This window comes from Hyaena hyaena, unplaced genomic scaffold (assembly GCF_003009895.1).
Source record: "Hyaena hyaena isolate Hyena2069 unplaced genomic scaffold, ASM300989v1 scaffold_1063, whole genome shotgun sequence".
Taxonomy (NCBI): domain Eukaryota; kingdom Metazoa; phylum Chordata; class Mammalia; order Carnivora; family Hyaenidae; genus Hyaena; species Hyaena hyaena.
The window spans coordinates 427277-452502 of record NW_024081688.1 but is presented as its reverse complement, the minus strand read 5'-3'; the positions used below and the strand labels follow the sequence as shown (position 1 = coordinate 452502).

Genomic DNA, 25226 nt, shown 5'->3' with positions numbered 1-25226 from the left:
ATAGTTAAAAGACAGTAAAAATGTATTGTTATGCATATATTAAATATTTTAATAAAATTATAATTTTTTAAGTTGTTACATTGAGGTTGTACTTAAGGATGGTTCTTTATGAAATTTATTTTCTGGAGATTTAAAAAATAATCCCTCTCCTGAATGTTGATCATAACGGTATGAATCCAGAATAATAGAAGTTTATGTGAAAAGAAAAAAGGAAAGGCACAATTGCAGCAGCTACAGATAGGAGATATTTATTTGATCTACCTCCTCTTCCTAAATCCCTTCCGATGTAGATTATACAAACCCAGCTTTATCTGTACCCATGTTTTTTGTTGTTGTTGTAACCAGAAGATTTTTTTTGGCTCTAGAAGATAAAATGCTTCTAAAGGGATTTTATCCACTTGGTTTGAGATTTATAAGCTATAAGGGATGTATAGAAGAAAGCAGATTCAAGAGAGAGATGTAGAAGTACCAGTTTAGGACTATTATAAAAAATGTATCTTCAGCAAAGTGGTGGTCTGATTTTCCTTTCCCCTTTGTCCTTTCTTTTTTTTTTTTTTTTTTCAGAAGGGGAAAAAACCCAGGTAATGTTTAGGGTGCCATGAATTAGATTTATAAGGCATACCATTAGAAGCCATCCCTGTTGTTTGTAAATAGTGTAAGTTTATTTAAGCGGTATTCATTACCTGAATGAAGATCAGCAGGGTTTTATATAATGATTGTAGATTTGTTTTTAAATCTAATTTAAAAATATAATTTTAGCTACCAAATTAAAATTAAGAGTAGTAATTAATACTAGTAATTTAAGTAGTGTTTTAAGGTCGGTAACCTAGGACTTGAGAATTTGATTTACTTTTTGAATAATGTAACATTCACTTATAGATTTGCATAGTAAAATAACAGCTGTTAAACATCATAGGGAAGAGGTGGATTAAGTTCTTTTTACTTGTTTCTTCTATTTTATACTAGATTTGTTCACCTTACAATGAATGAATGATCCATCTTTGTTAAGACAGGCCAATAAGGCTTATGTCAAAAGGACCTTTTTTTAATTTGTTATCTTAGCAGCTGGTTCTTTTCTACTGTCTTGGCTTACTGTACATCTGGAAGAAGACTTCTTGCAGCTGGGAGCCATTTCATGTCTAATTCATGTCCCCCTATCCTTAAGAGAGAAAAAAATTTTGACAGTGCATGTCAAGCACACATTGAATGCTAGCATTAACTGGTAATTTTAAAATATTCATTACAAATATTTTAATTTTGTATTCTATCATTTTGTAATGAATCTGTTGCTTATATATTCTAAGCATGTTTTTTTCCTATTTAGATCTGTATATAATTACAAAAAATATAGTACTTTAATAAAAGCATAAATAATTTTATCTTGTTTATTCATCTTTCTAGCTTATTTCAAATACCTGGTTCTTACGTAGCTAATGTTGGCTAATAAATACTTATTCAAAATTCACACTTTTAGTTTTGCTTTTAAAATATATTTACTGTTTTACCTACCATTTTGAATGATTTTAAAGTACACCCGAATTTTTGCCTGGAACCTGCTTAGGACAACTGTGACACCCTAGAAAGTAAAGTGAGGTTAACAAAGAGTATGTTAAATATGTTTCCCTTTGTTTAATTTAGATTAAATGATCCTCTTTAAATTGAGGAAATGCCCCTGTAGGAACTCTAAATATAGAGAGAAAAGTAAGATCAAAAAGAACATTTTTATCTGTTGACACAGGTCTAATTCGTGAGGAATTTGTAATTCTGTCTTGATATGTCCACTTCCCACCCCCCAGCTTTGGCATTGAAATTCTTCTGTGTGGTGTGCTTGAAAGGAATCCCATCCTGCCTGTGTCTGTGGAGGCTCCTGGCCCTGTGTGTTTGGTCAACAAGCAACAGTGGGTGGTCGGGCTGCAGTGCAGGACAAGGGCCCGCTGTGCGCAGGAAAATGTGTTCAAAGGTGTTTAAGGGCGGTAAGGAAGTCAGCCGCCCTTCTGAGATTCCGGGGGCTATAGATCAGTGTTCTCCACACTATTGTAGACTGTGAGAAAACTTGCTGCAGGAGGCATGAAGGATGAGAAAATATAGTAAACTTATTCACCTGGTTCCACATCTGCAGGCTTCCCTCTTTTAAGAAAGGACTCTTCTGCCCTTTATGTTGTATAGTCTGCTAAACAAATATTGACTACTATTTGCATTGAAAATAGGAAAAACTTGCATAGCTTGAGTTGAAAGGATTTGATTGATACATGATAAAATTTCTTGGAACTCTTTGGGAGTACTAGGTACAATAAGCAATTTCTATAAAGTCAACTTCATTATCAATTTTTTTTTTCTTAGGAATCAGTGTTTTAAGGTAAACCATTAAGTTTTTAGGCTTTGGGGAAGATCTTTACGAATCTATAGGTTAGCATAAAGCTGAAGACTTTGTATCTAGTAGAAATCTCACAGTTAGGAAAAATTAGCAAGTGTTTCGATTTGTTAAGAGCAAATTGCGAAAGATTGTTTATTTTCTTTTAGAAAAGTAATACATCTTAAACTTTTGGTTATTTCTACACTGCAGCCTTATTCTTTTAGTGAAGTGACTAAGATTATTTTATTAGTGTTCTGTAGAAAATAACTTCTGCAGGTTTGAAAACTTTTTTTTTCTTTTTCTCTTAATTAAAACAAATTTTCTGTTCTGTTTATAGTATTCCAAAAAGGGTTTTTCTAATTTTATGTTTGTTTACAATCTGTTAAATTTCTCCTACATACCCAAAATTAGAAAAAGAGTTCCTTTTGGGAATACTGCTAGTAAGATATAGAAACTTTAACTGGAGAAATAAAACATAGATTTTTGATTGTCAGTAATTAAGAAACTTAATCATTATTATTTTTTAAAATTTTAAGTGTTTGAAAGTTGTTTTTCCTCCCAATATGCTTCTTCCAGACATCTGTAGATAAGCCATGTATCTTTCCTTTGTTATACTGGTAAAAACTCTTAACTCAAATACTGGTTTGTAGAATTTAGAAGACATGGCTATACCTTTTTAGTTCTGGAATTTTGTTTTTATCATTTTTCCTGCAAATTCCACATAGGATTTTAGAAGTAGAAGTACTATAGTATTGGTTCTCATGCTATCGGGTATGTTTCTATATGGAATTTTGTCTCCAGAGTAGTCTTTACACTGCAGTTATTCCCCGGATAACCCCAAATAATTTTGATCTCATAAGCATTTACTCATTTAAGTATATTTATTGGTTACCCTGCTTCATGTCTTTAAAATAACCAAGTTGTAAGTTCCATAGTAACAAATTCTGATGAATTTCAAAATAGGTTTCACTGTTACTTTTTTGTTGTCTTTATTATTTTCTTTATATACTTTCCATTTAAAGCTTAATTTTCATAATTGCTTTCTGTGTAGAGGCAGACTTTTATACTTTTAGATAACAGTAATCAGTGTCCTAAATTGTAGGAATAGTGAGCAAAATAAACATATTTTCCATTTTGTTCTCAGTGGTGATTTAAAGTTTCAGATTTAAACTTTATACCGTAGAGTCATTATTTTACAGTCAAAAAGGAAGCATTGGCCTATTATGACTCCTTAAGCTAGCTGTAGAATCCCATTCCAATTGTATCACCATGAGAATCTTGAGTTAATCCCTACCTCAAATTAAAATATAATGAACAGTTTGTTAGTATTAGCACAGTTGAAGCCAGAAAGTTATAACCTTTTATCAAGGCTGTAAGCTTACTTAAAATTTTTTTTCATCTAGAAAAAATTGTTGGAATAGTTCATTTCTGGAGAAAATTTACTGTCAAGAAAAAAATGATTTCTCATAACCTAATGCAGTATTGAGAAAGACATAGTCAAACACTATTTTACAAAAACTTTAGTCTCTGTCACCTGCAAAATATTCCATTGCAAGCTAAAATTCTGATGAAAGAACTAAAGTTGTGTGTATACAGTTGAACACCATCCTGTATTCAGAGGCAGATATCTAACTTAGGTTGTCAGGGAAAACTCACAAATAAGGAATATAAGTTTCAGTTGCACATAAGTCAGAGCATGGTATTATGAAACTTCCTAATTATTCTCATTTAATAAACATGTTTTGTATAATGTATATATGTCTCATAAACACATCAAAAGATGTTGCTATCCTATTGTGACATAAAACAATCGAGAGATTACCCTGGTTTCTTGTAAGATATTTTAAAGCCTTTTGTTGATTTGATGTTACAGAAATAGTTTTTCTCATTTTTTTCTGTTTACTTTTTACTTTTTGTCAAAACCACTTCATATTTGTAATAATTTTATAAGGTAGGAATGCCACATCATGTAATGTAAGTTTAAAAGGACTGTCAGAATCCTCAAGGATTTTTTCTTTTGACACTATCATTTCTGACAACTGAGATTTAAAATGTTTTCTTTAATTTTCTCTTCAAAGAATAATCTTCCTAATTCCTTATAAAATAACCAATCATAAGACCTTTTCGTTGACAAAAAAATAAATGTTAGAGGGAGAAACGCATTTCTGAGTTTAATGCCCACTGTTGAGTTTTCAGAGTTGATGCATGTGTGTGGTGCTGAAGCGCTATCTTCTGGTCATTCAGCAAAAATGCGTCTTACAGATTTGTTCCAGATGCTGGTTTCTCCTGAGGGTGTATATACTGTTTTAGCTCCCTGATGCTGTGCTATACTTAATGGTAATTTGACACCACCAGTTAAGAAGTCAGTTCATGTTAAACTTTCTTTTCCTGATGCTATAGAAAATGATGATATGGTTTCTAATAGAAGAAAAGCATATTCATAATATAATATGTTAGTAAAGGGAAAGATAAATCAGTGCTTTAACAGTTTCAAAATTCCAAGATTTACGTAAATTTCATAAATGACTTAAAATCAAACCATTTAAAGTTGTAAAGACATCAGTTATGGGGAAAATCTTTTCCTGAGGATCTGCTTGAACAATGATAATTATATTTTTTTGTAGGAATGGTACATATTGTATTTTTAGGAAACTAGGAAGTGTTTTCCTTCTTAATTAAAAATGTAGAGTTCTGAAACCTTGAAGGGTAACTTGTAACATTTTAAAATTAAGGCATTCTTTGTACCTTTTTATATAAAATTTTATTTATATTATAATTTTTATGTAAATACTTACTATGATGCTGAATAAGTTTGGTCCTCTTTAAATTTCCTATTAAAGTATGTCAGAAAATTGATACTATGATACTAATTTCTTGGATTCTACAGTTAATAGCAGTGGCAACTGTATAACTGCAAAGGAAAATGTCATAAATCATTAAAAGCTTCTACACACAATTTCTTTAATACAGAAAACAGTCAATTATGAAAATACTGTTTCTCCATTGTATTTTTTTACTCTGTTATCACATATTATTTATTTTGTTTTCAAAGTAGAAATGCAGGTAAATAAAGTATTTAGCATAGTAGTAGAAACATAGTTTGTCTTCAATAAAATCCTATTCCACTAAAAAGTCTATTCAAATGATTTAATTTCTATTGTTGCAAACCCTACCTTAGTAGAATTTGTAAGAATACAAGGAGATAGTTCATAGTGTATCATGTTAAGTGGCTCATGTTAGGAGGAGATTGTGAAGGCAGGTTCTCTATAGCATGATTTTACTGTATTTTATTTATTTATTGCTTTATTTTCTGCCTCCACTACCAGAATATAAACACTTTGAGAGCAGGACCATGTCTCTTATTCATCACCTTATTCTCAGGGTCTACAGTTACTGGCACATAGGAAGTACTCAATAAATACTTGTTCCATGTTACTGAATAACTAACATTATCAGTGGCATAGATGTGTTTTATCTTTTGCATCTGAAAACAAATCTATAAGCTTTTATTTTTCAATTAAGCTATAAAAGAAGGAATAAAGTTCTTATTGAATAATTTTGTATCAGTCACTTAATGTATTTGCAGAAGGTCCAGTGATTGTGGACTGAGATATAATATTTAACCCTTATACCTGAGTATAAGTATAGTATTTTGATTTGGAAATAGGAGAAACTTGACTGTTAATGAACAGGAGAAGGTAGAATTTCAAGTCAGTTGAATTATGTTACTTTTCACGGGTATCAGAAGGCAGAGAAAATAGGTAACACTTTGAGTTGGAATAAGAGGTGACTTCATGGAGCAGCTGTAACTCAAGTTGCATTTTCTTAAAAAAAATTAATGTTTATTTATTTTTGAGAGAAACAGAGCATGAATGGGGGAGGGGCAGAGAGAGGGAGACAGAATCCAAAGCAGGCTCCAGGCTCTGAGCTGTCAGCACAGAGCCTGACACAGGGCTTGAACCCACGAACCGTGAAATCATGACCTGAACCAAAGCCCGATGCCCAATCAACTGAGCCACCCAGTCACCCCTCAAGCTGCATTTTAAGTATGAGAGTTTAAGTGAATGGACAGGAAGGATGAGTAAGCCCTTTCAGGTGGAGAAGATAGGGAAAAAGGCAGAAAACTGTAAGATTCATTTTCATAGGGAGAATATGTAAGTGTCCTATGCATGGTAAATACTCTGTAAATGTGTGGAATTCAGTTTGTTTTGAACATATTTATATGCCCAGCTTAAGAGCTCAAAGTGGTGATAATAAATGCATCTATAGACTGACAAGGCAAATTTTACCACTTAAAGCCAATGTCTTACTAACTCATCTAGCAACGTGGGATACTAGTAGTTCTTGAGATCCATTTTAGGAAAAAAATGTTTCCTGATTCTTCTAATAATTTGAGTTGGATTTCTTTGTTTAAAAAAAATTTTTAATGTTTGTTTATTTTTCACAGAGAGAAACAGAGAGTGAGTGGGGGAGGGGGCAGAGAGAGAGGGAGACAGAATCTGAAGCAGCCTCCAGGCTCTGAGCTGTCAGCACAGAGACCAGTGCGGGGCTCGAACTCACAGACCACAAGATCATGACCTGAGCCAAAGCCAGACTCTTTTAACCCATTGAGCCACCCAGGTGCCCCTGGGTTGGATTTCTAAAGGTTTTCTGGAAGATTTCTGAGAAGAGATCAAGAAAGCACTATTTCAGTGATCTTAATCTAGACAGTAAAGAGAGTTTCTGGACAGTAGTCAATGTTAGGCTTCTGGAATATTAACAGTGTGAGATGAGAAGGATCCAAATTTGGTGGCTGGCATCAGAAATAGAAATAGGGAATCAAATCCCACATACCAAGCAAAGGAATCAGAGGATCTGAAGATTTAAATTTTACAGGAAGTCAAAGATATGCTGTCCATATTTAAAGAGTCAGAACTCCGTGACTTCCAAGTCCCAAGTTGTTTTTCAAAAAAGAATTTCTCATCCTGATTTATATTTGTAGACCTCCTCCCACCCGTGCCCCTGCCAGTTTTGCTGAACCTTCATTCTAAAATGAAACATAAGTTTCTTTCGTGTTTTGTTACATCTCTTAAGCCAAAGAAATGGATTGAATCCTACAAATCTGTCATGGTAGGAATGACTTTTAAAAGCTAGTTAGAGAAAATATTTTTGATTTTGCTTAGTAAATGTTTTATGTAAACAAATGGAACAATTGATCAAGAAATAACTGAGAAGCAGTCCATTATGTCAACTAAGTAAGGATATGTGGAATATATGGAAATACCACTTCTCTTCTAGGTACCCCAAGCCTTCACAGTCCCATGTTGGATCTGGACAGTGATACACGTCCCTTGGTGTTGGGTCACCTTAGTCAGACAGCGTCATTGAAGAGGGGCAGCAGCTTTCAGTCTGGTCGAGATGACAGTAAGTTTCTCTGTACCCCTATTTTGTCTTTTAAATTTGTACTTGTATAAGTTCAAACATTTTTCTCTTGGAAATTTTCCTGATTAATTGTGTTGCTGCTGCTAAGTATTAGCAACCTTCACAGGTACATTCAACATACATAGTTAAAGTCTACTTTTATTCTTCCTGTCGTTGACTTTTAAAAAATATGCCACAGAAAATATTTTGTGAGAATTCCTTTAAGATGACATTTGTAACAAAAGTAATCTCTATAGTCAGTACAGAGAAACACCTTTTTTAATGCATTTTAAAATGTGGTTTAGAAAGAAGGGTTAATAATATATTAATTGCGAATCATTTTTCCTGAGAATAAAGCATCTTGAATTGTAACAATGTTATATTTCCTTTCTAAAGTTGATATTTACCTGTTATCTATTTACCTGTGTGAGATATAAAATGTATTGGTTATAATGCATTTGGGTACCAATTAAATGCTCTTAGTCACTCGTTATTTACAACCTCAATAACAAATCTAAGAAATCCAAATAGGGTGGGGCTCCTGGCTGGTTCAGTTAGTAGAGCATGCAACGCTTCATCTTGGGGTTGTGAATTCAAGCCACACGTTGTGTGTAGAGATTACTTAAGAAGAAAATTTTTAAAAAAAATTCAAATAGACTAATAGAAATATGCTACTTTATATTAAATTCAAATACCTTAAAGTTTTAAAGTTTGTTACTCTTTTAAGTAATGGAGTTTATTACTTTGTTGTTTTTTAAAAAAAATTTTAATGTTTATTTTTGAGAGAGAGAAAGAGCATGAGTGGCGTAGGACAGAGAGGGAGGGAGACACAGAATCTGAAGAAGGCTACAGGGTCTGAGCTGTCTGCATAGCGCCTGACGTGGGGCTTGAACCTACGAACCGTGAGATTATGAACTGAGCTGAAGTTGGACACTTAAGTGACTGAGCCACCCAGCTTGCCCTTCTGTGTGTTTTATTTATTTATTTATTTTAAATGTTTTATTTATTTCTAGGAGAGAGAGAGACAGCGTGAGCAGGGGAGGGTCAGAGAGAGAGGGAGACACAGACTCTGAAACAAGCTCCAGGCTCTGAGCTGGCAGTCAGCACAGAGCCCGACGCGGGGCTCGAACCCACGAACCGCGAGATCATGACCTAAGCGAAAGTCGGACGCTTAACCGACTAAGCCACCCAGGCGCCCCCCTTCTGTGTATTTTAAAAAGAAATTTTTCTTTATGTTGGTGAGATGATGGTGCTCCTTATTGTTTTTTGGCGTTGTGGCATTCTCCATGACAGACTGATCTTTGAGACCCATTGGTCTATATATGTAGAATATCTATATACTGCATATATGTAGAATACATGGATGTGCAGTACGCCAGGCCACTCAAAGAGCTTGTTCAGCATCAGAGCCAACAGGGACTTGGTTCATCATAGGGTGTTTTCACTTTAATTTCCCAGCAAAAAGTCTTGCAAAGAATATATGAGATAAGTATACTAATTGAGAGTCTCACGATAGTGTTATATAAGTAATGATCAATATAGCTGCATGGATGAGCTCAAACCTTTGAAACGCTAATTTGGGCGAAGATATCTAAGTCTGCTTGCCACCACATGAGGCAGGTCTTTCAGTGCTTCAGTTTTTAGATTTTCTTCTCCTATTTCTTATCTTTTCATTGGCCCATCATGCACTGGGTTTTGTGGTCTGTGTTGTATAGCATGCTGCATGCCTTTTGGAAAGCAGTGCTTATCTGTACTTGGTTTGTCTGTTTCAACTCTGTCTCAAGATGAAAAATACTTTAATCTCATTAGACTCATCATATTATCATTAGGACTCCTTTCATTGGTTGCCTGTTCAATTATAGACTCCGTGAAGGCAAAGACCTGCAGTGTTTATTCAATATTAGTGGGAAGCATCATAGACAGATGTTACAGTGTAGCCACAGGATTAAGACACAGGACACTTAATAAATATTGGCCAAATAGACAAGTACAGTTTGTAATGCACCCCTAAATAAAGAACCATGCCTTTCACATATGTGACAACTGAATTTAAAACTTTTCCCCACAACTCATAGACAAAGGACTAATAAGAGGTAAAGATGCTCTCTAGGCCACAGAAAGGAAGTGTGAATAGCTTTTAAGTATATGAAGTATATTCACTTAGAATAGGAATTTTATTTTTTTTATTTACTTATTTTTAAATGTTTTATTTATTTCTGAGAGAGAGAGAGAGAGAGATACAGCATGAACAGGGGAGGGTCAGAGAGAGAGGGAGACACAGAATCTGAAACAGGCTCCAGGCTCTGAGCTAGCTGTCAGCACAGAGCCCGAGATGGGGCTCGAACCCACGAACCGTGAGATCATGACCTGAGCCAAAGTTGGATGCTTAACTGACTGAGCCACCCAGGCACCCCTATAATAGAAATTTTAAAGGCTGTGTAAGAACAGTGGAATACCATTTTGCCAAAATCCCTAAATTTTTACTGTTTTAGGTTTTGTGTATTTGGTTTGTTCATTGGTAAGATTATAAGGAAGCTTATGTTTATGTGTGTTGCTGGTGGGTGTGTAAAGAATCCCTGTAGAGGTCAGTTTGGTCAGTTTAATAATACTTACCAAAATCACAACTCCATGTACTCTTGGACCCAGCAGTTCTTGCTCTGAGAATTTATTCTACACTGATACTTGCACATGTGTTAAATGTTGTAAGTAAAAAGTTATTGATTAAAGCACTTATTTGTTTTGTTTTGTTTTGTTTTACGCTCTAAATGACAAAACATTGTCCATTAAAAGGGAATTTAAAAAAATTATCATACGTACAAAATATGAAATACAGCTGACCCTTGAATAACACTGGTTTCAACTTTGTAGGTGTACTTATACATAGATTTTGTTCAATAAATATATTGGAAAGTTTTTTGGACTCTTGTGACAATTTGAAAAAATTCTAAGATGAACCAGGTAGCCAAGACATACAGAAAAAAATTAAAAAGTTATTGTAAGAATACAGTATATAATACTTCTAACACATAAAATATGTATTAATTGACTGCTTTATGTAATTGGTAAGTTTCCTGGTCAACAATAGGCTGTTAGTAGTTCAGCTTTTGGGGAATCAGAAGTTATTCATAGATTTCTGACTCTGCAAGAGGTCAGTGTCTCTAACTTCTGTATTGTTCAAAGCTCAATTGTACTATGTAACTGTAGGGGGAAAAAAGAAATATTTTATGTACAAATAGGAAAGAACTTCAGGATCCACTGTTAAATGAAAAAAGTGCCAAGTGTCAAAAGATTGTGTTGAGTATGCTTTCATTTTTGTGAAAGAACATTTGGGTGGAAAGAGAATATGTATTTATATTTGCTTGTGTATATAAAAGACATTTCAGAAAGAATCACAAATGACTAATAACTAGTTTCTTATGGCTGTAGCTGAGAACTGGGTAAATGGGGAATGAGTGGGAGATAGGCTTTGTTCTGTAGATCTTTTAAGTTTTCTAACCACATGTTGTCTTTTTAGAATATTATGAAACATTTAAAATAAAATCCATCCTCCCTGTCTCCCCCCCCGCCCCCCACCCCGAATAACAGCAGTAATTATAGCAACAAAACTTTTTGCCTAGGAGTAATTTGAAAGGAAGCTAACAGTTGATGAAGGAGTTAATAAAGTTCTTTTATCTCATTGGTCTTTGAAATTGCTAAATAAAAGTTAGAAGTTGACCCCAGAAGTTCTCCGGATCACTGTTGTGAAACTGGACGGTGGGAGGTCTCTGCCTGCTCCTGCTAGAGGCTGTGAAACAGAACAGCAGGGCCAGGAAGCAAGGCATGGAGGAAGGACAACACAGGAAAGAATGCAATAAAGAAAAAGGAAAACGATTGGAAGTGATTAATGCTCATTGAATTACTATTTTGTTTTTATTCCAATCAACTTATTCCCGTAAGAAATCTATAAGATGTTATTTCCCACTTGCTACAATAACTGCATTAAATGATATGTAACCCAAGAGACTTCAATATTTTTATTTTTTCTTGAATTTCTTTGTCATAGGAAGTTATTCATTATATGATAATACTTGAATATATTCCTTTATATATGGTGAAAATTCAGTAATGAATCAAGTTATCATAGTGGCATTTCTTTTTTTAAAAAAAATTTAAATGTTTATATATATATTTTTTGAGAGAGTGAGATAGAGAGCATGTGTACGTGGCACGAGCTGGGAAGGGGCAGAGAGAGAGGGAGACTCAGGGTTTGAAGCAGGCTCCAGGCTCTAGGTTGTCACCATAGAGCTGGATGTGGGACTCGAACTCAAGAACTGTGAAATCATGACCTGAACCAAAGGCAGACACCTAACTGACTGAGCACCCAGGCACCTCTATATAGTGGCATTTCCAACTGGTTGACACTTGTCTCAAATTAAAGCTAATTGGCCTTGCCCTGACTTTGCCTTACCTTGCTGTTTGAGAATAGGGCTTTTGAGGGGAAGTAGGACATCCTGAAGACAAGGTTGAAAAGCCAAAGCATCCTCCTTGCTTCTCCTGCTGTGCCCTCGAGAGCAGTCTGCCATGCATGCCCCTTTGAGAAAAACAGGGACCTCTGGTTAAAGTGTACTCTGTGTGCTGGCAGGCTTTGGTAGTGTGATATGGAAAAGAACATATTGGTCTATCAGCACATTAAAGCTCTGTGGCCAAAATGGGGCAAAGCACAACATATTTTTAGGTGGGGTAGTAGTAATATGTTCAAATTGACTTTTATTCTTGATTCAAAGTACTCATAGTATTTTTCCCCCTTAGCATGGAGATACAAAACTCCTCACCGGGTAGCATTTGTTGAAAAATTGACCAAGCTCGTTTTAAGTCAGCTGCCTAACTTCTGGAAACTCTGGATTTCATATGTTAATGGAAGCCTTTTCAGTGAGGTATGTATACAAATTCTACTGTAGATGTTGCTAAGTCATTATTTAGTTTCTAGTCTTAAAAAATTTTAGATTTCAAAGTGACTTCAAAAACTTTAGAGGCCCAAAGCCTATTAATATTGTCAGATATTTTAAGATTAAGAGCTCTATAAAGCTCTAACACTTCATAGCTGTATGATCTTAAACAAGTTACTTCATTTTTCTGAGACTTAGTATTCTCAAATGTGAAAAGAGGGTAGGAGTATCTGTCTCAAAAGGTGGTCATGAGGATTAAATGAGAAGCAGGTAAAGAAAAAAAGAAAATGTGAAATATCTTCAAGGATTTGGAATTGAGTAGATGACCAGTTAGGCAGAATTATTGATGAAATCATTGTACAGTTGATTATGAACAAATGGTAAAACAATGGTAAAAGGAGCTTGCACATGAGTCGGAAATAGCCCATGTAATTCCGGAGTTTTCTAGCTGGAAAGAATTTAATGATCTTGTTTTCTAGCCCACTGTGATCAGTCCATAGAAGCTATATACCAATATAATTGGCAGCATAGAAATTATGAACAGAAAGTGATTGATGAAATTTTGGGGGTGGTAGTGGAGTGGTCTATAGCCGACGACCAAGAAAGAATTCTTGAAGATGATTTTGGTGCAAAAAGATGATTTTATTAAAGCATGGGGATGGGACCAGTGGGCAGGAAGAGCTGCATTGGAGTCATGAGGAGTAACTCATTATATACCCTCAGGTTGGGAGGGGATCAGTGATAGAGTAAGTCTCTAAGGAATTTTGGAAGCAAGGTTTCCAGGACCTTGAGGGGCTAGGTGTTGCTGGGGAAATACCATTTATCACCTTTAAATAAAACCTCAGTCTTGAGACCCTTCAGATACATATCAAGGGCCATAAGCTTGGAGCATGATTGCCAGCATATATTCTGGGGCAATTGAGATAAAGAAAGTAGATTTATAGGATCCTTGAGGAGGTTGGGACAATGTTAAGTCAAGGTTCTCTTTTGCCTCTAGCAAAGTGTCATCATGGATGCAGCTGAGCTCCTAAAGGGAGGTCACTCTGCTGGTTTTAAGGACTTGTCACTGGGCTGCAAGTAGTGAGGGAATTTAATTTTTCATTTGCCTTAGTTTACCACATTACCATGGCAAGCACTTAAACCCCTTTCCTTTGTTCTTGGGTAGCTGGGAGTGTCCAGGAATATCACACAGATCCCACCTGGGGAGGGATGGGAGTGCTGGTTTGTGCTTTGCCCTTCAGCCTGTGTCATTCTCCCTCAACAGTAATGATTCTGATTTTTACGTGTAGTACATGGAACTCATCATTCTAGACCCTCACTTCAAGTGCCCCATGAAAAGCCCACAGGCCGTAGAGTATAGACACGAATGCCCTTTGTCTTGAGCTGCCAAAGAGGCCTCCTGTAACAAGGAGAAGACAGCTCTGGTTTTGTGTCTCTACAGAGAACTTGTTTCAGCCCTGGGAGCTGGGACAGGTAGAGATCTTCTTGAGGGTAAAGGCTATTTCCTGCTCTTTTACATTTGCATAGAAATAGAACCTAGAAATTGGATATGGAAAGGGCTACCTGGTTTTGGTATTTTGGATGCCAGCACACCTTTGTGATTTATGACCTCTTCTCCTTCATGGAAAGTGTGGTTGGGTGTCTTGGTACTTCAGGGGTCCATCCTGTCTCTCTTGACCCATGGACATTTATTCATGCTATTTCTAAAAGAAATAGAATTGTTCTCTGGAACAATTTTATTTTCCTTTGTATATTTAATTCTTATTGGCTCACTGCCTTTTTTTTTTTAAACGAGGTAGATCCTTATTTGTATCTAAAACCTTATTTGTATCTAAACCATAAAATTTCCTTTGGGTATGAAAAATGGAAAAACTATAGTGCATGACAAAACTCCTCACTACATAAAAACTGATCTCCTAAGCATGATTTATCTTTGTATTTTTTCTTCCTTTTCAAAAGCAGTGTATCATTACTGTACTTTATAACATTAAAATATTATAGCATTAAATAATGTATGTCTTATGTCTTTTTGTAATACTTGGTTACACAAAAACTCTTGAAAAGTTAACTATACCGAAGTCAGTCTTCCATAAAATAAATGTAGAGTTTAGCTGCCCTTGATAAATGCAAAGTTGAGGATGAGAATGCTTTATTTTTTTTTTCTCCAAATTTTTATTTAAATTCCAGTTAGTTAACATGTAGTGTAATACTGGTTTCTGGTGTAGAATTTAGTGATTCATCACTTACGTACAACACCTGGTGCTCATCACAAGTGCCTTCCTTAGTACTCATCATCTATTTAACCCATTCTACTGCCCAACCATCAATTTGTTCTCCATAGTTAAGAGTCAGTTTCTTGGTTTGCCTCTTTTTTCAACTTCTATGTTCATTTGTTTCTTAAATTTCACATATGAGTAAAATCATATGATATTTGTCTTTCTATGACTGACCTATTTTACTTAGCATAATATTGTCTACCTCCTTGCAAATGGCAAGATTTCATTCTTCTTTATGGCTGAATAATATTCCGTTGTTGTGTGTGTGTGTGTGTGTGTGTGTGTGTGTGTGTGTATACCAAATCTTCTATTTTTTATCTTTCCAAATTTTTATTTAAATTCTGGTTAGTTCACATACAGTATAATATTGGTTTCAGTAGTAGAATTCAGTGATTCATCACTTACGTATAATACCTAGTGCTCCTCACAATACATGCCCTCCTTAATACCCATCTGCCACCCATCTCTGATCACCCTCAGTTTGTTCTGTCATTAAAAGTCTCTTGTGGTTTGTTTCCCTCTTTTCTCTCCACTCCCTTTCCCATATGTTCCTCTGTTTTGTTACTTATATTCCATTTATGAGTGAAATCCTATAATATTTGTCTTTCTCTGACTTACTTCACTTAGCATAATACTCTTCGGCTCCATATATGTCATTGCAAATGGCAAGATTCCATTCTTTTTGATGGCTGGGAAATATTCCATTTTGTGCGCCCACGCACTCACACACACTCATGTACACCACCTCTTCTTTATCCATTCATCAGCTGATGGACATTTAGACTCTTTCCATAATTTGGCTATTGTTGATTATACTGCTATAAACTTTGGGGTGCATGTGCCCCTTTGAATTAGTATTTTTGTATCCTTTGGGTAAATACCTAGTAGTGCAATTGCTGGATCATAGAGTAGTTCTAACTTTTTGAGGAAGCTCCATACTGTTCTCTGAGTGGCTGCACTAGTTTGTATTACAACCAACAGTGTAAGAGGATTCCTCTTTCTCTGCATCCTCATCAACACCTCTTGTTACCTGTATTGTTAATTTTAGCCCTTCTCATTGGTGTGAGGTGAGTAGTATCATATTCCTTATGATAAATGATGATGAGCATGTTTTCCTGTGTCTGTTAGGTATCTGTATGTGTTCTTTAGAAAAATATTTATTCATGTCTTCTGCCATTTTTTAACCTGATTATTTGTTTTTCTGGGTGTTGTATTTTTATAAGTGCTTTATAGATTTTGGATACTAACCCTTTATCCAATATGTCATATGCAAATATCTTCTCCAGTTTTGAAGATTGCCTTTTAGTTTTGTTGATTGCTTATTGATTGTGCAGAAGCTTTTTATTTTGACCAAATCCCAATAGTTTATTTTGCTTTTGTTTCCCTTGCCTCAGGAGATATATCTAGTAAGAAGTTGCTACAGCCAATGTCAGAGTTTCTTCTCTAGGATTTTGATGATTTCTTGTCTCACATTTAGGTCAGTCATCCATTTTGAGTTTGTTTTTGTGTATGGTGTAAGAGAGTGGTCCAGTTTCTTTCTTTTGGATGTTGCTGTCCAGTTTTCCTAACACCATTTCTTGAAGAGACTGTCTTTTTTTCCATTTTTCCATTCCATTCTCTTTCCTGCTTTGTTGAAGATTGACTATATAGTTGTAGGTTCATTTCTGGATTTTCTATTCTGTTCCCTTGATCTATGTGTCTGTTTCTGTACAATTACCATACAGCCTTGATGACTGTAGCTTTGTAGTATAACTTGAAGTCTGGAATTGTGATACCTCAAGCTTTGCTTTTCTTTTTCAAGATTGCTTTGGCTATTTTGGTTCTTCTGTGCTTCTGTACAGATTTTAGGTTGTTTGTTGTAGCTCTGTGAAAATGTTGGTGGTATTTTGATAGGGGATTGCATTAAATGTGTAGATTTCTTTGGGTAGTGTAGACATTTTAACAATGTTTGTTCTTCCAATCCATGAGTATGGAATGTTTTACCATTTCTTTGCGTTATCTTTATTTTGCTTCATCAGTATTTTTTTTATAGATCTTTTACCTCTGGTTAAATTTTTTCCAGGGTATCTTAATGGTTTTTGCTGCAGTTGTAAATCAGGTAAGTTCCATAATTTCCCTTTCTGCTGCTTCATTATTGGTGTAAAGAAATACAACAGATTTTTGTACGTTGATTTTTTTTATCCTGCGACTTTACTGAGTTTGTGTATCAGTTCTAGCAATTTTTTGGTGGAGTCTTTTTAGTTTTCTGTTTATGTCATCTGCAGTGAAAGTTTGACTTCTTCCTTACCTATTGGGATGCCTTTTATTTCTTTTTGCTGTTTGATTGCTGAGGCTAGGACTATGTTAAATAACCGTGGTGAGAGTCTACATCCCTGTCTCATTCTTAGCTCTTAGTTTTTTCCCATTGAAGATGATATTAGCTGTGGGTTTTTCATATTGGCCTTTATTATGTTGAGGTTCCTTCTAAACCAACTTTGTTGAGAGCTTTTATCATGAAAGCAATGCTGTACTTTGTCAAATGCTTTTCTGCATCTACTGAAAGGATCATGTGTTTTTTATCCTTTATTAATATCTGTATCACATTGATTGATTTGCAAATATTGAATTAATGTACAGCCCAGGAATAAATATCACTTGATCATTCTGAATGATTTTAATGGACTGTTGGATTTAATTTACTAGCATTTTGTTGAGAATTTTTGCATCCATGTTCATCAAAGATACTGGCCTGTAGTACTCTTTTTTAGTGGAGTCTGTCTGTTTTTGTAATCAGAGTAATGCTGATCTCGTAGAATGAATTTGGAAATTTTCCTTCCATTTCTGTGTTTTGGAATAATTTGAGAAGAATAGGTATTAACTCTTCTTATTTTATGATTTTTTTTAATGTTTATTTATTTTTGAGAGATAAACAAAGCACAAGCAGAGGAGGGGCAGAGAGAGAGGAAGACATAGAAACTCAAGCAGTTTCCAGGCTCTGAGCTGTCAGCACAGAGCCTGATGCGGGGCTTGAACTCACAAATTGTAGGATCATGACCTGAGGCAAAGTCGGATGCTTAGCCAACTGAGCCACCCAGCTGCCCCTTAACTCTTCTTTAAATGATTGGATGAATTCCCCTGTGAAGCCATGTGGCCCTGGAATTTTGTTTGTTGGGAGATTTTGATTACTGATTTGGCTTCTTTGCTGGTTTTCAATCTGTTCAAGTTTTCTATTTCTTCTGGTTTTAGGTTTGGTAGTTACATATTTCTAGGAATTTATCCATTTCTTCCAATTTGTTGGCATATAATTTTTAAATAATATCCTCTTATAGTTGCTTGTATTTCTGTGGTGTTGGTTGTTATTTCTCCTCTTTCACTTGTGATTTTAATGATTTGGATCTTTTTTCTTTTTGATAAGTCTGGTTAGGGTTTTATCAATTTTATTAATTTTTTTCAAATAACTATCTCCTGGCTTCATTGATCTGTTCTATTGTTTTTTTAGTTTCTGTATCATTTACTTCTGTTCAGATCTTTATTATTTCCCTTCTGCTGGCTTTAGGCTTTGTTTGTTGTTCTTTTTCTAGCTACTTTAGGTGTAAGGTTAGGTTGTTTATTTGAGGCTTTTCTTGCTTCTTGATGTAGTCCTGTATTGCTGTATACTGCCCTCTTAGGATGACTTTTGCTGTATCCCAGTGGTTTTGTGTGTATTATTTTTATTTCTTCTTTGACTTACTGGTTGACCCATTCATTCTTTAGTAGGGTGTTGTTTAATCTCCATGTGTTTGTCATCTTTCCAAATTATTTTCTTCTGGATGACTTCAAGTTTCATTTAATTATGGTCAGAAAATATGCATGATATGATCTCACATTTTTTGTACTTATTGAGGCCTAATTTGACCTAGTAAGTGATTTATTCTGTAGAATGTTCTATGTGCACTTGAAAAGAATGGGTTTTCTGCTGCTTTGGAATGAAATGTTCTGAATATATTTGTAAAGTCCATCAGGTGCAGTGTGTCATTCAAAGCCATTGTTTTCTTGTTGATTTGGTGCTTAGTGATCTGTCCATTGATATAAGTGGAGTGTTAAAGTCCCCTACTATTACTGTGTTATAATCAGAGTTCCTTTATGTTTATTACTAATTGTTTTATATATTTGGGTGTTTGTGTTAGGGGCATAAATATTTACAATTATTATATCTTCTTGTTTGATAGTCCCCTTTATTATGATGTAGTGCCTTTTTTAAAATCTCTTGTTATAATCTTTGGTTTAAAATCTAGTTTGTCTCTTATAAGTATTGCTACTCTGGCTTTCTTTTGCAATCCATTTACATGATAACTTTCTCCAATCCCTCACTTTCAATCTGCACATGTCATTAGGTCTAAAATTAATCTCTTGTAGGCAGCATATAGATGGGTTTTGTTGTGGGTTTTTTCTTAATCCATTCTGACATCCTTTGTTTTTGATTAGAGCATTTACATTTAGAGTAATTATTGATAGATATGTATTTAGTGCTATTTTATTACCTGTTTTGTGATTGTTTATGGAGATTTTCTCCGTTCCTTCTAGTCTTTCTTACTTTTGATCTTTCCTTCCCACTCAAAGAGTCCCCTTTAATATTTCTTGCAGGGCTGGTTTAGTGTTCACAGACTCCTTTAGTTTTTCTTTGTCTGGGAATCTCTTTATCTTTCCTTCTATTTTTTTTTCTTTTTTCTTTTTTTTTTAATATTTTTATTTATTTCTAGGAGAGAGAGAGAGAGAGAGACAGCATGAGCAGGGTAGGGTCAGAGAGAGAGGGAGATACAGACTCTGAAATAGGCTCCAGGCTCTGAGCTGGCAGGCAGCACAGAGCCCAATGCAGGGCTCAAACCCACGAACCACGAGATCATGACCTAAGCAAAAGTCGGACGCTTCACCGACTAAGCCACCCAGGCGGCCCAGTCTCTCCTCCTATTCTAAACAATAGCTTTGCTAGGTAAGTATACTTGGCTGCAAATTTTTCCTATTCAGTGTGTTGAATATATTATGCTACTCTCTTCTGGCTTGCCAAGTTTCTATGGTGAGATCTACAGCTAGTGTTATGGGTGGTCCATTACAGTAGAGAGACTTCTTTTGTCTTCTTTTAGGATTTTTTCACTATCACTATATTTTGTCAATTTAACCACAGTATATCTTGCTGTTGGCCTGCTTTTGTTGATTTTGATGGGAGTTCTCTCTTCCTCCTGGATCTGGAGTAGAGTGCAGGGGGATAGGACTTGCTGTAAGCAGGTAAGGCAGCCAGTTTTGGCACTGTGCTGTTTACTGAAGTTGGGTTATGCTGAGGGAGAGGGGAGGGAAATGGTGCTAGCCAGCTCCTTTGTCTCCAGAGAGTGATCTCCATGCTTGCTGCTCTCAGAGAAGTACTCCCAGAAGAGTGAATAACTTCCCCTCATGCGTCCCAGGGGTTTTTTCAGATTGATGTTTTCATGCTATCTGTCTCCAAGTTATTTACCTGCCTGGAGCAGTGCACTGCACTTTGGGTTATATACCATCCAAGCCTGCTGACTTTTAAAACTCCAGACTTTAAAGATGTGGTATAGTGGGGACCTGTGCTGGTCTTCTGGGGGAGGGTCTCCGTGGGTGGGGACAGATGGAGAATTGACCCAGAAAGGCAGTCACACAAGAGTACAGGGATGTGGGGTTTGTAGCAAGTACGCTGAACAGCCAGTGTCCAGGTTTGCCACCATCAGCAGATGTCTCTGCACCTGTGCAGGCAAGGGCAATGGCTCCCTCTGGCTCTTTTGTCCCCCAAGAGGTATGTTTGTGAATGCTACCTCTCATAGATACCCTCCAAGAAGAGTGAACAGTTAGTCTCTCCCTGTGTACCTTAGGTGATCCTCAGATTTCTGTCTGCCCTCAGGGTTGCTTGCCTGCCTTCTCTGCAGGAACCGGGCAGTGCCCTCAGGTCTCTATCCCAGCCAAACCCATCAACCTCTCCAGCTCCAGTCTTTGAGCTCTAATGGTTGCAAAAACTCACAGAAATCAGTTCCTCTCATTTTACCAGCCACTGGCTTTGGGGAAGTGTTTTCCTTATGCATTTCCCTGTGCACTCCACTCTCTCTTCTGCCTTTCTCCAAGACCAGGGCTCCCTCCCCTCTGTAGCACTTGAGATCCGTTAATTCCTCCAACCACATCTCGGTACTTCCTATCTTCCTCGATGTGGCCTCTTCCCTCCCTTTAATTGTAAAGTTTGTTCTTTCAGTCCTCAGGTTGATTTTTGGGTATTCAGAATGATATGATAGTTATCTAGTGGTGTTTGGGGCACAAGACCTAGGATCTTTCTACAAACTTCCACCTTAGCTCCTCCCAAACCAGGGAAGAGAATGTTTTAATTTTAGCTTTTCTGGTATCCTAAAAAAAGTTTTCTCAATATCCTGCTTTCAGACATGTCTCCATCAGCTTGCAGTTTTTATTCCTCTCAGCTGCATGAGAGTTGTATGACTGTGTGCTGAGGACAGTTTGGATTTCTTGTCCTCTGCCACAGTGGGGGACAGCTGTACCACCCATATCATGTCATAACTTCCCCTTCATATCTGCTTCATCTCTAATCCTGATTGCTCATGAGGACTGGAAAGGTAGATGTTTCCATGCCTTGGACAGATTGTGTGCACACCTCTTCTCACAGAACATGAAGTTTAGTGTTTTAATAGAAACATCCAATATACATCACTTACTAGCTGTGACCTTAGGCAAATAACTTTACTTCTTTATGCCTGGTTGCATAGATCTGGTTTGAGAATGAAACGAGTTAAATTCAGTGAAGTGCTTATAGCAGTGTCCAGCAGATAAATGAAAGTTTGCTCTTATTATTTGGAAAAAATATTTATTCTAGTATTTGAAATCTCATTGGCGTGGCACGTAATAGGTATTCAGGGAATAAAGTTTAGTAGCATTAAGAAATAGTGGACTGATCAGCTACTAGAGTCATGTTGAATAATCTCAAGATAGATTGACTCATTAAAAGAATTAGTACCTTAGGAAATGGATTTTAAACCTAGTTATTTGTTTCTAGTCAGATGTTTCTTCCTTCCAATTCAGTTGGTTCCCATAGTGGCCGGTAGGAACTACACAAGGATTGTAGTTGCCTTATTTTGAGTCTTTCTGGAGTTAGTAAAATTCCCAATTTTTGATCTGGGTTTTTATATTAATTAATTAATAAATTAAAATGGGAGCAGGGGAGGGGCAGAGAGAGAGACGAGGAGAGAGAGGAAGAGAGAAAACCCCAAGCAGGCTCCATGCTGAAAGCTCAGTCTCTTGACTAAGTCCACCTAGGACTCAGTCTCATGTGAGAGATCATGACTGGAGCCTAAATGAAGAATTGGATGCTTAACCGAGTGAGTCACCCAGGTGCCCCTTGATCTGGGATATTTTATTATATTTTATTTTATTTATCTTAAAATTTTTAATGTTTATTTTTGAGAGACAGAGACACAGTGTGAATGGGTAGGGTCAGAGAGAGAGGGAGACACAGAATCTGCAGCAGGCTGCAGGGTCTGAGCTTTCAGCACAGAGTCTGAAGTGGGACTTGAACCCTCAAACCGTGAGATCATGACCTGAGCCGAAGTTGGATGCTTAACCTACTGAGCCTCCCAGGCACCCCATGATCTGGGATATTTCAGTGAAACATTAGTTGTACTGAATTGGATATGTCTGTGGTATTTGTAAGCTTTTAAGAGTTTATAGTAATGATCGTTAATTGAGTGTAATTCACTATACAGATCTGGGCATTTTTTAAAGTTATTTACCCTCTATTGGAAGCTAGAAAGACACTGAAAGGTACTAGAAAGGAATGGATGAGTTAGGAACGTATGCCTACCATGTCTGTTAGTGAAATCCTGGAAATTAAATTAAAACTGGGAAGAGTTCTGAGGCTTTTGATAGTTGTTATTTAAGTTCATACAAGGAAGTTCTGTAATATTTAAACAAAATTAACCTGAAAAATTTTTTTCTAGTTATAAAACTATTTTGCATTATTAAGAGCCCATCCGTTAAAGATTTTGATGGAGTTTCCAACAGTTTAAAAAATAATTCTTCAAACCAGTCATGCCCACGTGAGGTAACATGTGAATCAAAACAGAGAAATCTAGCCGTTGGTCTTACCACAAAGTAGTTTTGGTCTGTGTGTGCAGGAAAGAGTTAAGGTTTTTAGTTAACGAAATGGTTAATAGTAGCTTGAGATCTCACCTTTAGATATATTTTACATATAGTATAACTTGGAATGAAAAATTGTAAAGCATCCAAATAATTTTAAACATTAGTAATTGATATTTTTTTAAGTTGCATAACTCATAAAACGTAGATTAAAATGTGCTTTATGTTCCCAAATTAGGTTTTCTTCTAAAAATAGGGCAAATATTATATAGTTCAATATGTTAAAGATGTTTGACTCTTCATCAAATTAAATTAATAAGTAACCTGTTTTTTTAATTAATAATTTTAAGAGGTATGCCCTGCAATTAATTCCTGTCCCCCTTCACTTTCTATATATTTGGAGAACAGTCCTTGAAGTTTATAAATTATTTTGTCTAGTAGATGCCATCGTGCACTCACCTGTTTGGTGGGCAAAATTTAGTTTTAATTTTAGTAAATAATCAAATTTTAAAAATTGATTTTCACTCTTTGATTTAAAAATATTTCACAGAACAGCTGTGAAATAACTAGCCCATTGAACAAAGAGTTCAGTATTAGGTGCTGTGAAAGATATAATTAGAAAGGCCCCAACTGATCAATAAACTTAGAGTTTTGTACTGGCTTCATTCATTATTGAGACAAATTACGTCTTTATTTCAGAGCTTCATCCCTTTGTCCACAGCACAATAAACCAGCTGTGTGTTAGGGCTCAGGGAAACAAAAACAACAGGATATTGATTCTGTTTCCAACTGTGTATATAAAGAGAAAGATTTACCATAAGGAATTGGCTCATGTGATTATAGAGGTTAACAAGTCCCCAAATCTGCAGTCATCAATCTGGAGACCCAGGAATGCCCATAATGTAGTTCTAGTCTGAAAGCCAAGAGGTTTAAGACCCAGGAAGTACCAGTGTTTCAGTTCAGTGTCCTCATTCAAAGCAGTCAAGCTAGAGGAGTTCCCCCTTACTGGAAGGAAGGTCAGCCTTTTTGTTCTATTTGGGCCTTCCACTGATTGGGTGGGTTCCACCATCACTAAGAAAGGCAACCTGCTTTCCTCAGCCTACCAATTCAAATGTTAATCTCATCCAAAAACACCTTCACAGATTTACCCAGAATAATATGTTAGAGGAATATGGGATCACCCTATGGCCCAATCAAATTAACACATAGAATTAACCATCACAAGGTCCTAAATTAGATTTTGCAGTATAGAATTCCAGTGTCCTTTTGTGCCTCCAAATATTACAGTAGGTGCAGTGCTTCTCAGCAACATTTGAATTCCACACGTACAGAGGTCCTCCTCACCCCTAATATTCACAGGAAATTCTTAAGCCTCTACTTGTCCCTTTTGTCGATATCTTAAATATCCAGGAGAACAGTGAGTCTTTTGGACTTTTCAGGAGTATATCATAAGATTATGCCTGGCGTATCCCCTTCAAAGTGCCAGTCTGTCATGTAGAGACCCAGGACTTCAAGTTTTTTAAAGATAATCTTCATATTATTATAGTACTGTTCAGGGCCATCAGGCTTTCTGAAATATATCCAAGGAGATCCTGAAGAACACTAACCTTAACCCTAAGTGATCCTTCATTCACCAAATATCTAATGAGTACCCTGAACATTCTATGTGCCAGGCACTGATTACATTTACATACACACACATATACATGTATATACACATAACCCACACATGCATAAATTAAAAAAAATATATATATATATATACACACACACACACACACACACACACACACAAACACACACATATAAAAAAGTGACCAAGATAAACATGACCTCTCCCCTCCTGGAGAGACAGAACCAAAATAAATTGTTTTAAATGTTTATTATTTTGAGAGAAAGAGAGTGAGATGAGTGAGGGAAGGGCAGAGAGAGAGGGAGACAGAGGATCTGGAGCAGGCTCTGTGTACAGTGCTCAGCCTGTGCAGGGCTCAAACTCATGAACCATGAAATCATGACCTGAGCTGAAGTCAGACACTACCAAATGAGCCACCCAGGTGGTCCCCAAAATAGATTTTTAGAAAACTATCCTAAATTTTTGCTAACAGCTGTAAGAGAAAGAAATAGGGGTTCTAAGATAAAGAATATCAGTAGTGGGATGGAGGTCCAGGA

The 25226-nt window shown here is 36.0% G+C and overlaps 1 protein-coding gene across 5 annotated transcripts in view; it reads left to right on the top strand.

Moving 5' to 3' along the window:
- The window catches only part of EXOC2 (exocyst complex component 2), a 317437-nt gene that overhangs the window by 109727 nt on the left and 182484 nt on the right, over nt 1-25226 (top strand). For all 5 annotated transcript variants that reach the window (XM_039222094.1, XM_039222095.1, XM_039222090.1 and 2 more), the window contains 2 exons: nt 7631-7756; nt 12542-12666. In XM_039222094.1, the coding sequence (XP_039078025.1) occupies nt 7631-7756; nt 12542-12666 (251 nt within the window). The remainder of the gene's footprint in view (nt 1-7630; nt 7757-12541; nt 12667-25226) is intronic.